The sequence below is a fragment of the Schistocerca nitens genome, chromosome 5 (assembly GCF_023898315.1).
Source record: "Schistocerca nitens isolate TAMUIC-IGC-003100 chromosome 5, iqSchNite1.1, whole genome shotgun sequence".
Lineage (NCBI taxonomy): Eukaryota > Metazoa > Arthropoda > Insecta > Orthoptera > Acrididae > Schistocerca > Schistocerca nitens.
This window is the reverse complement of record NC_064618.1, coordinates 401,193,540-401,206,570: the sequence shown is the minus strand read 5'-3', so window position 1 is coordinate 401,206,570 and position 13,031 is coordinate 401,193,540. Positions and strand designations below refer to the sequence as shown.

The 13,031-nt window shown below is 42.8% G+C and overlaps 1 protein-coding gene across 5 annotated transcripts in view; it reads left to right on the top strand.

The window, feature by feature from the left end:
• The window catches only part of LOC126259776 (nocturnin), a 419,155-nt gene extending 406,468 nt beyond the window's left edge, over positions 1 to 12,687 (top strand). For all 5 annotated transcript variants that reach the window (XM_049956781.1, XM_049956780.1, XM_049956782.1 and 2 more), the window contains 4 exons: positions 592 to 657; positions 767 to 888; positions 6,607 to 6,813; positions 11,918 to 12,687. In XM_049956781.1, coding sequence (XP_049812738.1) covers positions 592 to 657; positions 767 to 888; positions 6,607 to 6,813; positions 11,918 to 12,430 — 908 coding nt within the window. In that variant the 3' untranslated portion in view covers positions 12,431 to 12,687. The remainder of the gene's footprint in view (positions 1 to 591; positions 658 to 766; positions 889 to 6,606; positions 6,814 to 11,917) is intronic.
• The last annotated feature ends 344 nt before the right edge of the window (positions 12,688 to 13,031 follow it).

Below are 13,031 nucleotides of genomic sequence, written 5' to 3'. Positions count from 1 at the left end.
ATCTGTCTATCTGCGCAATGTGTGCATAAGCTTCCGAATAACAAAAAAGGAGTTTCTAAAAACTCTTCTTTTTTATTACTGTAATTATGTTTAAATAGTTATACATCATAATAACTGACATGTCAAGGGATATTTCAATAGTCAAAATAACGAAGAGAGTAGGTAAGAAACCCCATAATCGCACAGTAATGACTACGATTTATTTTCTTTTTGGTGGGATGGGGAGTGGGTAAGTGCAAAGGAAACTGTTTTTCTTCAAGGTGAACGCTGTCAGCATGAGTAATGTCCTGCAAAAGAATAAATAAAAAGAGTAAATTTAGAATTTCGACGATACTTAATAATGAGATGAGTTGGGCACTATAAGTGAAAAAAAAGTGTGGTTCTAAATTATAGAACATTCGCAATTCATTTTTATTTATAAGAAATATTTCTCGCATTTAGCAACTGAAGAGTCGATTAATGTCATTTTGAACTGTCAGTGATAATTCCAGCAGATTATTTTGTCCCTGTTTCATGCCTCGTGTATATAGTTATAGAGCCTACAACGATTTTTGAAATATATAGTAGCTAATTTTTGTTTTTGTTTCGCAGCTTTCGAGGAACCTGTCAACAACCCAGACTGCATAAGAGTCTTCCAGTGGAACGTCTTGTCTCAATGTGAGTAGTAACTCCCATACGAAGTTAACATTACACATATTGCAAGATAATTACCCGATACACTTGAATATTTCACCTGTTACTGAAAATATCCGTCCTCAATTTTCAGCTCTTGGACAGACGAACGACAACTTCGTTTGCTGTCCCGACGACGCACTGGAGTGGCATAGGCGGAGATACCACATCGCCGAGGAGATCGTACAGTATTGCCCAGACGTCATCTGCTTGCAGGTTCGTTTCCCTTCTCTGAGTGGTTACTAAGCTAATCTATAACTATTTCCTCTGTACTGCCAATCACTGCAGATCTCCTTAGCACACAATGCAGTTTCCATTCGCTCGTTGAAAAGTTAGCAGTCTTGCAGAACAAGATGAATTTGGCGCGGGGGCAGTTATTTCCGTTTATCGTATTATGTGGCTAGCCATAATCGTCATTTTAAGCATCACGGAAACTGGTCACAGATGACATACAACTGAGGCGTGACGTAACAAGCGGCAACTAAAGCCTCCAAGCCTTCCTTGTCCCCGGTAACACGGGTGTTAAAGGTTGTGAATTTCAGCAGACTCATATGCTTGTATGTCTGCCTCACACAATTGTTGAACTCTACACTGGTATGCAGATAATGATTTATCATGTCAATAGGGTATATATGCAGTTACGGAAATGGCTGTATTTTCATTCATTTAGTGGCTTCAACTTCCAAATATATGGTGTGCTTCTGTTAATACTGGAGACATCTTTATAAACACAGCTAAATTCTTTATAGGCACGTCTTTTGGGCGCTACTGGATACTTAAATATGGTCTGTAGCACTCGAACCATAATCAGTGAAAAATGTGCGCATAAAAAGTTTTCGATCGTGAATACTTTTCAGTGCAGCTATTAGAGACATATCAAGATTTTACCATGTGCGCTAAGACTTGTCTTGAAGCCAGTCTTACCAAAGAAAAAGGTCATTGCGTCGAAACTACGGAGTATATAGATTTTTTTGTTTTCTCGTTGCAATATGCTTCCCGGTTTCACTTAACTCAGACGGAAACATTATTTTACCTAGTTAATACACTAGTTGAAAATTTTGGATAAAATTACACACTAGCAAAGTTGTATGCTGGCTAGCGCCCAAAGGACAGAATCATTTTTGTACTGATTACCAACACAACACATTTATTTCTTTTTTACATCTACAGACATAGCTCGCAAGTCACCGTATGGTGTACGGCGGTAGTAATTATCTTTTCTGTTCCACAACCAAGTGGAACAAGCGATAAACGACTGTCTATATGCCTCCGAACGAGCTCTAATCTCTCTTATCTTGTCTTCGTGGTTATTACGCGAAATGTTCGTTGGTTAGCCGGCCGAGCGGTTCTAGGCGCTACAGTCCGGAACCGCGCGACCGCTACGGACACAGGTTCGAATCCTGCCTCGGGCATGGATGTGTGTGATGTCCTTAGGTTAGTTAGGTTTAAGTAGTTCTAAGTTCTAGGGGACTGATGACCTCAGATGTAAAGTCTCATAGTGCTCAGAGCCATTTGAACCATTTGACCTACAACGTCATCAGTAAACAGCGCAAATTTCTGCTCACTCTGTCGGTCAAACTGTTTATGTATACAGAAAATGGTGGTTCTATCACATCTCCCTAGAGCGCTCCTGACGATACCCTTGTCTCTGAGAAGCATATGCCGTCTCGGACAACGTATTGATTTCTGTTGTTTGAGAAGCTACGAGCCACTCACATACATGGCACCCCACTCCTTATTTCGGACCTTCATTAACAGTCTCCAGTGGGGCACCGTATCAAACGATTTCCAGAAATCTAGGGATACGGAATCTGACTGTTGCTTCTCATCCATGACAGCTGAGTTTCTCCCGAAAGTTGATTTTTCAAATCCGTGCTGATTTATGGACAGACGCTCTTCTTTCCCGAGGAAATTTCGAACTTAGAATATATTCAAGAAATCTGCAGCAAACCGATGATAAGGATGTTGGTCGGTAATTTTTCGGGTCCGTTCTTTTAGTTAACAGCTATCATGAACATGTTCAGTGACAGGGTGCGGATGTTGCGGATCCCGATTCCAAACATTATGGCAATTAACCGCTTCTGATATATTAAAGGTTGTCTCTGAGAATAAACATCTTTCCTGGAATATGGAATTCATGTAAATACCCGGCAGCATATCCGTGGCAAATTGTCGGCGGCATGGTTTGTCGTTCGGCCTCAGACGCTGCAGAATTTCCCCTTTTTAAGCAAACAAACGAAGGCGCTGGTGTACTGCACGATGCAGTGTTGCTCAGGGTACATTAAGTTGCCTAGACACCTGCTGATGCCCTCCACTGTCTCTTCGAAACACTACGTCGTGCACCGCCACAGTGTTTCAGAACACTTCCAGGTACCAAAAACTTATCATACCATAGCTCAATTGTTTTCACATAAACTGAATCACATCCATACAAACTACGATAATTTCTTTGCACAGTAATCGGCGTTTATTTTGTTTCTGCAAACCGCGTTATGCTTTCGTACGCTGCTGCGGAAACGCCATTTTCACTTCATGAGATCATGCTGCACACTGGCGACAATAGGTGGCAGGTCTGACGTGGGAATATAAATTCCTTGAGGGCCTCTAACACGTGGTGCAATTTCATTATCATGTCTACCGTAGTTTTTTTCCCTGGGCCTTTGAAATGTGGGTGGTCTGATAGGGACACCCCTGCATTACTCTTCTCATTTCAGATGGAATATTTATGAAATCTGCTGAACTTCTGTGGTTCTCTTTGAAGCGACTCTCTCTCTCTCTCTCTGTCTCTGTGTGTGTGTGTGTGTGTGTGTGTGTGAGAGAGAGAGAGAGAGAGAGAGAGAGAGAGAGAAAATTTATAGCGCATGGGAAGATTCTAGGAGATTTCTATTAAGCAAAGTTTTCACGGTTGTCACGGTAAAGAAAATTAATGATTATTGTACATTTCCGTGACGGGCGAGAGAAACGTTCATAGACGGCAAGCATAACCAAAATATATAAGAAAATGAAATAAATTATTACTGATAATACATGCGAATTAAGCATCCGTTTACGTCTCCGTCCAATAATATCGTGGGGCAGAAGACCATCAGGCCACAGAAACGCCTGCCAATGTCACTGTTCTACAGTAATTGATCCATCAGCTTAACATTATGCTTACGTAAAGATACACGCAAGAAATGAGAAGAACTAATCGGCAATTCTATCTCAGAGTGGCTCTATTTAGGATATTCAAATAAGTAACGAAAGAAGTCATTTTACCCTCAAACAATTCGTCATAAATCCTTTCTTTACTGGCTGTGAGCAGAATCATCATCATCATTTAAGACTGATTATGCCTTTCACCGTTCAGTCTGGAGCATAGCTCCCTTATAAAATTCCTCCATGATCCCCTATTCAGTGCTAACATTGGTGCCTCTTCTGATGTTAAACCTATTACTTCAAAATCATTCTTAATCGAATCCAGGTACCTTCTCCTTGGTCTGCCCCGACTCATCCTACCCTCTACTGCTGACCCCATGAGTCTCTGTGGTAACCTTGCTTCTCCCATGCGTGTAACATGACCCCACCATCTAAGCCTGTTCGCCCTGACTGCTACATCTATAGAGTTCATTCCCAGTTTTTCTTTGATTTCCTCATTGTGGACACCCTCCTGCCACTGTTCCCATCTACTAGTACCTGCAATCATCCTAGCTACTTTCATATCCGTAACCTCAACCTTGTTGATACGGTAACCTGAATCCACCCAGCTTTCGCTCCCATGCAACAAAGTTGGTCGAAAGATTGAACGGTGCACAGATAACTTAGTCTCGGTACTGACTTCCTTCTTGCAGAAGAGAGTAGATCGTAGCTGAGCGCTCACTGCATTAGCTTTGCTACACCTCGCTTCCAGTTCTTTCACTATGTTGCCATCCTGTGAGAATATGCATCCTAAGTACTTGAAACCGTCCACCTGTTCTAACTTTGTTCCTCCTATTTGGCACTCAATCCGTTTATATTTCTTTCCCACTGACATTACTTTCGTTTTGGAGATGCTAATCTTCATACCATAGTCCTTACATTTCTGATCTAGCTCTGAAATATTACTTTGCAAACTTTCAATCAAATCTGCCATCACAACTAAGTCACCTGCATATGCAAGACTGCTTATTTTGTGTTCACATATCTTAATCTCACCCAGCCAGTCTATTGTTTTCAACATATGATCCATAAATAATATGAACAACAGTGGAGACAGGTTGCAGCCTTGTCTTACCCCTGAAACTACTCTGAACCATGAACTCAATTTACCGTCAACTCTAACTGCTGCCTGACTATCCATGTAAAGACCTTTAATTGCTTGCAAAAGTTTGCCTCCTATTCCATAATCTCGTAGAACAGACAATAACTTCCTCCTAGGAACCCGGTCATATGCCTTTTCTAGATCTATAAAGCATAGGTACAATTCCCTGTTCCACTCATAACACTTCTCTATTATTTGCTGTAAGCTAAAGATCTGGTCCTGACAACCTCTAAGAGGCCTAAACCCACACTGATTTTCATCCAATTGGTCCTCAACTAATACTCGCACTTTCCTTTCAACAATACCTGAGAAGATTTTACCCACAACGCTGATTAAAGAGATACCTCTGTAGTAGTTACAATCTTTTTTGTTTCCATGTTTAAAGATTGGTGTGATTACTGCTTTTGTCCAGTCTGATGGAACCTGTCCCGACTCCTAGGCCATTTCAATTATCCTGTGTAGCCATTTAAGACCTGACATTCCACTGTATTTGATGAGTTCCGACTTAATTTGATCCACCCCAGCTGCTTTATTGCACTGCAATCTACTGACCATTTTCTCCACTTCCTCAAATGTGATCCTATTTCCATCATCATTCCTATCCCATTCTACCTCGAAATCTGAAACATTGCTGATCGTATTTTCACCTACATTGAGCAACTCTTCAAAATATTCCCTCCATCTGCCCAAGGCATCCACAGGATTCACCAGCAGTTTTCCTGACCTGTCCAAAATACTTGTCATTTCCTTCTTACCTCCCTTTCGAAGGCTGCTAATTACACTCCAGAATGGTTTTCCAGCAGCTTGACCCATCGTCTCCAACCTGTTTCCAAAGTCTTCCCAAGATTTCTTCTTGGATGCTGCAATTATCTGTTTGGCTTTGTTTCTTTCTTCAACATAACTTTCTCTGTCTACCTGAGTTCTAGTATGTAGCCATTTTTGATACGCCTTCTTTTTCCTTTTACAGGCTGCCTTGACTGTGTCATTCCACCAAGCTGTTTGCTTCATCCTACTTTTACACACCACTGTTCCAAGACATTCTTTAGCCACTTCTAGTACTGTGTCCCTGTACCTTGTCCATTCCTTTTCCAATGACTGTAATTGACTACATTCAACTAAGTGGTACCTTTCTGAGATCGCTGTTATGTACTTGTGCCTGATTTCCTTATCCTGAAGTTTCTCCAAAAGACACAAATATTCACTCACGGTAATAGATGTTATCACAACAATCAATGGGGTGTGCTTTTCTAAATAAAGTCGACTTACACACTTCAATTGAGTATCGTATATTTAACCAAATGCAGAGGTACATAGAAACAGATTCTTACACTTGTGGTACCCAACAGAGAAAAGCGCCACAGGCTGGCAACAATAAATGAAGTACATAATCATCGCTTGTTCCGTGACCGATACTGTACATTGTTCATTTCCGCTTGGCTTTCTTAGTAAATGTGTCTGTCCAAACGATACCATCATGACTTTAATTACAAAACAACAGAAAACATTGCTATAAATTACAGTATTAATACATTTCTATAAATTCGGTTTTGAAATCACTTTGGGGGCAAAGCATCAATGTCTTTTATAAATAATGATCATATATATAGTTTTATCTTCTACGCGTACTGACGGTTTCGGGCTTACTTGTGTTGCAGGAGGTGGACCACTTCAGCTTCCTGACGAAGGTGCTGGGCTCGCAAGGCTACAGCGGCATCTTCTACCCAAAGCCCGACTCCCCGTGCCTCTACATCAAGGGCAACAACGGGCCCGACGGCTGCGCCATCTTCTACAGGCGCGACAAGTTCGAGCTGCTGCAGTCCGACTCGCGCATCCTCGAGGTGTGGCGCGTCCAGAGCAACCAGGTGAGTCGATTGTGCAGCCACTGTAACGGTTCCGTTCATAGCCTGCAACACTACCACAGCACAAGCGCCTCTCCATACTCAAAAGGTGTCTTGTGGCGTTCACTGAGGAGACAAAGGTCGTGGGATAGCAGTATGCACATCTACAGATGGCGGTAGTATCGTGTGCAAAAGGGCAGTGCATTGGCGAAGCTGTCATTTGTACTCAGTTGATTCATCCGAAAAGGTTCTCCACGTGATTATGGCCGCACGACGGGAATCGACAGACCTTGAACGCGGAATGTCAGTTGGAGCTAGACGCATGGAATATTCCATTTGAAGTCGTTGGGATATTGAATATCTCGAGATCCATATGTCAATACCACATTTCATGACCTAGTAGACAGTGTCGGAAGTTCCATGCGGCTTTTCGCGGATGATGCTGTAGTATACAGAGAAGTTGCAGCATTAGAAAATTCCATTGAAATGCAGGAAGATCTGCAGCGGATAGGCACTTGGTGCAGGGAGTGGCAACTGACCCTTAACATAGACAAATGTAATGGATTGCGAATACATAGAAAGAAGGATCCTTTATTGTATGATTATATGATAGCGGAACAAACACTGGTAGCAGTTACCTCGTAAAATATCTGGGAGTATGCGTACGGAACGATTTGAAGTGGAATGATCATATAAAATTAATTGTTGGTAAGGCGGGTACCAGGTTGAGATTCATTGGGAGAGTCCTTAGAAAATGTAGTCCATCAACAAAGGAGGTGGCTTACAAAACACTCGTTCGACCTATACTTGAGTATTGCTCATCAGTGTGGGATCCGTACCAAGTCGGGTTGACAGAGGAGATAGAGAAGATCCAAAGAAGAGCGGCGCGTTTCGTCACAGGGTTATCTGGTAAGCGTGATAGCGTTACGGAGATGTTTAGTAAATTCAAGTGGCAGACCCTGCAAGAGAGGCGCTCTGCATCGCGCTGTAGCTTGCTCGCCAGGTTTCGAGAGGGTGCGTTTCTGGATGAGGTATCGAATATATTGCTTCCCCCTACTTATACCTCCCGAGGAGTTCACGATTGTAAAATTAGAGAGATTCGAGCGCGGACGGAGGCTTTTCGGCAGTCGTTCTTCCCGCGAACCATACATGACTGGAACAGGAAAGGGATGTAATGACAGTGGCACGTAAAGTGCCCTCCGCCACACATCGTTGGGTGGCCTGCGGAGTATAAATGTAAATGTAAATGAACAATGCAGTGACGGACGGCCTTCACTTAACGATCAGGAGCAGCGGCGTGTGCGTAGAGTTGTCACTCCTAACAGACAAGAAACATCGAGTGAAATAACCACAGAAATCAGAGTTGAAAGTACGGCGAACGTATCCGTTACGACAGTGCGGTGAGATTTGACGTTAAAAGGCTCTGACAGCAGATGATATACGCGATTGCCTTTGCTTAACAGCGCGACATCGCCTGCAGCGCGTGTCCTGCGTACATGACCACATCTGTTGGATCCTAGACGACTGGAAAACTGCTGGTCAGATGAGTCCCGATTTCAGGTGGTAAGAGCTGATGGTATGGTTCGAATATGTCGCAGACTCAACGAAACCATCCACCGACCCAAGTTGTCAACAAGGCACTGTGCAAGCTGGTGGTGACTCCATAATGGCGTGATCTGTGTTTAAATAGAATGGACCGGGTTCTCTGGTCCAACTGAACCGCTCATTGACCTAAAATGGTTATTTTCGGCAACTTGGAGACTATTTGCAACCATTCATGGACTTCATTTTCCCAAACAACGATGGAATTTCTATGGATGACTATGCGCCATGTCGCCAGGCCATAATTGTTCGCGATTGGTTTGAAGAACAGTCTGGACAATTGGAGCGAATGATAGGCCACCTAGGACGCCCGACGTGAATCCCATCGAACATTTATGGGACACACAAATTCGTGTACCAGCAACAATTACACAATTATGGGCAGCGTTAGAGGCAGCATGGCTCAGTATTGCTGCAGGGGACTTCCAACGACCCGTGGAGTCCATGCTACGCCGAGTTGGTGCACTGCTTCGGGAAAAAGGAGATCCGACACGGTATTACGAAGCATCCCACGACTTTCGTCGCCTCAGTGTAAAAGACCTAGAGTTATTCTAGCAATATCGTTTGTTTCAAGTGTTAGTTCTTTCTGGATATTCTGTCTGGTAGCTGTTTGGACTAACCCTTAGAAATAATGGTCTTCCATATTCCAGTGCAATTCCAGTTAGAGGGACCAAAGTAAACTGTAACCTTGCTACCTTTTGGTCGACACTTAACTTGCAATCATCAGTAATGGACCCAAAATACACCCTTCTGGAAGGTGGGAATACGGGAGTGTTCGATAAGCAAAATTGTACCGAAGGCTTTTCATACCACCAGTTGTCTCAGAGTGTGTGGCCTGGTGGCTAAGTGAGTAAGTGTCACAGTAAAAAATCCAAAGTTACAGAATTCAATACAAAGTCGATTCAAGAATTTTTTGTCAGTTAATGTCCCTTTCATCTCTGGCACTGTTTTTTTGTTTGTTTATTTTTGTTTTGCTGTAGGGCGCAAAAAAATAACTGGGGTAATACGTGCACAAGTCACAACTACAGAATGCGAACACAGAGATGAGTTACTGTGCAAGTCCGTACATAGATCAGTTAGACCATGCAGCGTGGTGTACAAAACCAGCTTTGGGTTGAAGACGTGTGTGGTGTCGTTGGTTCCGCGACAGCTGAGTCACTTTTGGGCTTCCTGTGGACCGTGCGGATTACTATTTCTGCTTTAATACCAGCTTCATCTGACTTTTCTGTTGTTTTCATTCAGTGGTATTTTCACTACTTCTCTTCCTATTTGCATTGCTCTGTTGTAGTTGTCTCCATCTTATGTCATTTCTTTATTGCTTTTCCTTGTTTTCTTTGTCTCCTATCTTTGTCAAATCCATGCTGTTATAAAGATACTGGATTTTATCACGAAAGCTAGCCGATAATGTGGTGTTGCCCAGTTAGTTGTCTCTTTCTTTCTCCCAAATCCTCCATTTGTAAAGGCTGATTTTTGTATTTATGTGTGTGAAAGCTGAATGATTTCTCATAAGATACAGGCGTTTGATAGTGACCTCCTGTAGATTTAATTCATTCTAGATGTTTCTGTAGCCTTCTATTTGATTAAAAATGCACTTCCCTTTCATACTCACAACTCAGCCCTAAGAATGCTGGAGATGTTCAATTCCGAGTATTTCTTCAGACAGTAAGTCATGTAAGTTCGATCTGAAATTGATCGAGACATTCCAGGGGTATGCCTTACATGCCTTATAGATTAAAAGCCGTCGGGGCTGTCACAAACGAGTCCAGGAAGTCCGAACGCCATCAGTTAGACTCACTCTCAAACTACCCCTTAAGTGGCTAGGGATGCCTTATCACAACAGTATGTTTTGTGGCCAAATGTTTCACGACAGTGGTACGAAAACTCCCTAGAAATTAAGTAATGGATTTTTGTCGGAATTTTCAGAGCGAAAGGAATAGTGGGATATCGACAAATGGGTTATGAAACTGACCAAGGCGAAATCTAGCTTTGCAAAAAATATTTAATTGCTTGAAGGAAATCGGGCTAATTAAGTACTACTTAATTAGTGATTTTACAGCAAATTCGAATATTTTACGAATAGCTGGTGCTACCTTCATAAATGAAATGTCGAAAAGTTCAAGTCTTCAAGGATTAGCTACTGTTAGCATAACAAGGTACGCTGGCGTAGAAATTGCGGAAATCTTTCTTTCCTGTTGAAAGAATAAAATAAATATCGAATTACAGCATAAACTGAAGCTCTCTGCTTTCTGTTGATCTCTATACTTTTACTAATAAGAGAATACCGGCCGATATTTAAATATATCATATTTCGTGCTTTCTGAACAAAATTTATATTACACGAGATTGGGAAGAACGATCAAATGTTGTGTGAAATAATTTGTCTAAAAGTAGGAAATAAAACATATTAGAGAAACATTTGTTGTGAGTTATATGAATGTGTGGCTGCAATGCCTCTTTCTGCTATAAGTTATATGAGGATTCTATTAAGTTCGTGAAGTTAAATTTCGTAAAACTATCTTTCATAAAACCTCGTAAGAAACAATTACAAATAAGCAATATTATATTTGCAGGTTGCCAAATTAAACTTTAAATTCTGATTGAAAACGAGCGCCAGGCTGCCTACAGATAATATCAGATGCGATAGCGCAATTATATTTATGCAACGAGACACCTAACCTATAGTAAATCGTATCACTGAAAATCTTGTGATTTGATGCTAATTAATTTTGATAGTATTTTTAAATAAGTTCTTCTGCTCCGGCTTCGTCGTATTTTCTGTGGAAATAAAAAGTTTAAATGCGGTGCGTAATGGCGACCAACTTCCTCAGTTAAAGATGATCGCAGCTAGCTCCACAGCAGCTGCAAAAAATGCTACACAAACTCTTGCGTTATAACAATTGTGGCATGGACTCTTAAATGATTACTCTGCACTCCAGATTAGCTTATTATATTTTCGTAACTCTTTTACACATCAATTATGTTCTAGTAATTAAACGAGAGCAAGACAAAAGCTATCGCAATACAATCGTACCTTCGGCACTCAAACAATAGCTAAGACACAAGAAAACATCAGAAGACGACTAAGTTCATTGTCTTCCAGTCCTTTTATGATATAACAAAGATTATAGTGTTCAGTTCTTTAGTTTACACATATGATCTTTTATCATGGAGAATAATATCTTTTTTCTATTATCAGAATCGATAAATTGTCTTTAAAGTTATTTCGTCACATTGTCTGTACTCACAATTTGGCATTAAAGTTCACACAATATTAAGCATGTATAGTTCTTTTGTCGTTATTTATATTGTTCATGTCAAATATATGGAAAGGGACACTACATGGCCTAGCTGGCAATGAATCCACCTTAAATGCGAATGCACAAATACATCAGACGGCCTGTCGGAATCGCGGAAGAGCGATATCGGAGGAAATGGCAATTTATATATAGTTGTGAGTTACATTTTTGGTAAAAAAATCTTTCATGTTCAAACGTTAAAGGAGTGTGTGTTTGTTGTTGCGGTGCAGGTGGCGGTGGCGATGGTTCTGCGCGTGCGCGAGACGGGCCGCGAGGTGTGCGTGGCGACGACGCACCTGAAGGCCCGCCAGGGCGCTCTGCTGTCGACGCTGCGCAACGAGCAGGGTCGCGACCTGGTGCAGTTCGTGCGCGCCCGCGCCGCCGGCCGCCCCGTGCTGCTCTGCGGCGACTTCAACGCCGAGCCGAGCGAGCCCGTGTACGCGACCGTGCGCTCCTGCCCACACATGCGGCTCGCCAGCGCCTACGCCGACGGCGCGGAGGACGGCCGCGAGCCGGCCTACACCACGTGGAAGGTGCGCGAGGAGGGCGAGGTGTGCCACACCATCGACTACGTCTTCTACAGCAGCGACGCGCTGCGCGTCGAGGCGCTGCTCGACTTCCCCAGCGGCGACGAGATCGGCGAGGGCCGCGTGCCGTCCTTCGCTTACCCTTCCGACCACTTCTCCCTCGTCTGCGACTTCCGCTTCGCGCACGCCGACGCCGGCGCGGTCGCAGAGTCGTAGTCGCAGCGGCGGCCTCTCACCTCGGCAGCCAGACAGTGCTCGTTTATTTATTTTTTTAAAAACGTGTTGTTGTGCACCCACTATTTATATATTTTTTACTAGATTAGGCTGAACGAGCGTGGACGGTTTTATTGCACTCGGGACTGCTTTCACGGCAGCGGACGGCAGTGTGCGACGTGAGTGGTATAAGTTGAAGTCGAAACGGCACATGTATAACATTATAAAAATGTCTTTCAATAAAATATTTTGTACATACAGTAGTGTTATTTCTTCTTAAAGACCTCGCAGTCCTACTCTCATAGCACCCTTAAATTGAGTAGCCACCAGACCGAACCGACAAAGCCTTCTACGACCGGTGAATACTCATTACTGTAGAACACTCAGTATAATGTTGTTTTTTGAAACTGAACTACACTTCTCGAACAATCACGATATACACACAAAAACAAATAACTTGTAGACGACCATTCATCAAGAGCGTCGGTGAGGTCCGTCGGAGCTGGTCCTAGCTCGGCGAGGCACTGACTGTACTGCTGCAGCACTGGCCTTATAAAGCCGGCGGAGTACTACAACTTTCCCTGTATCTGTGAGGTGACCTCTG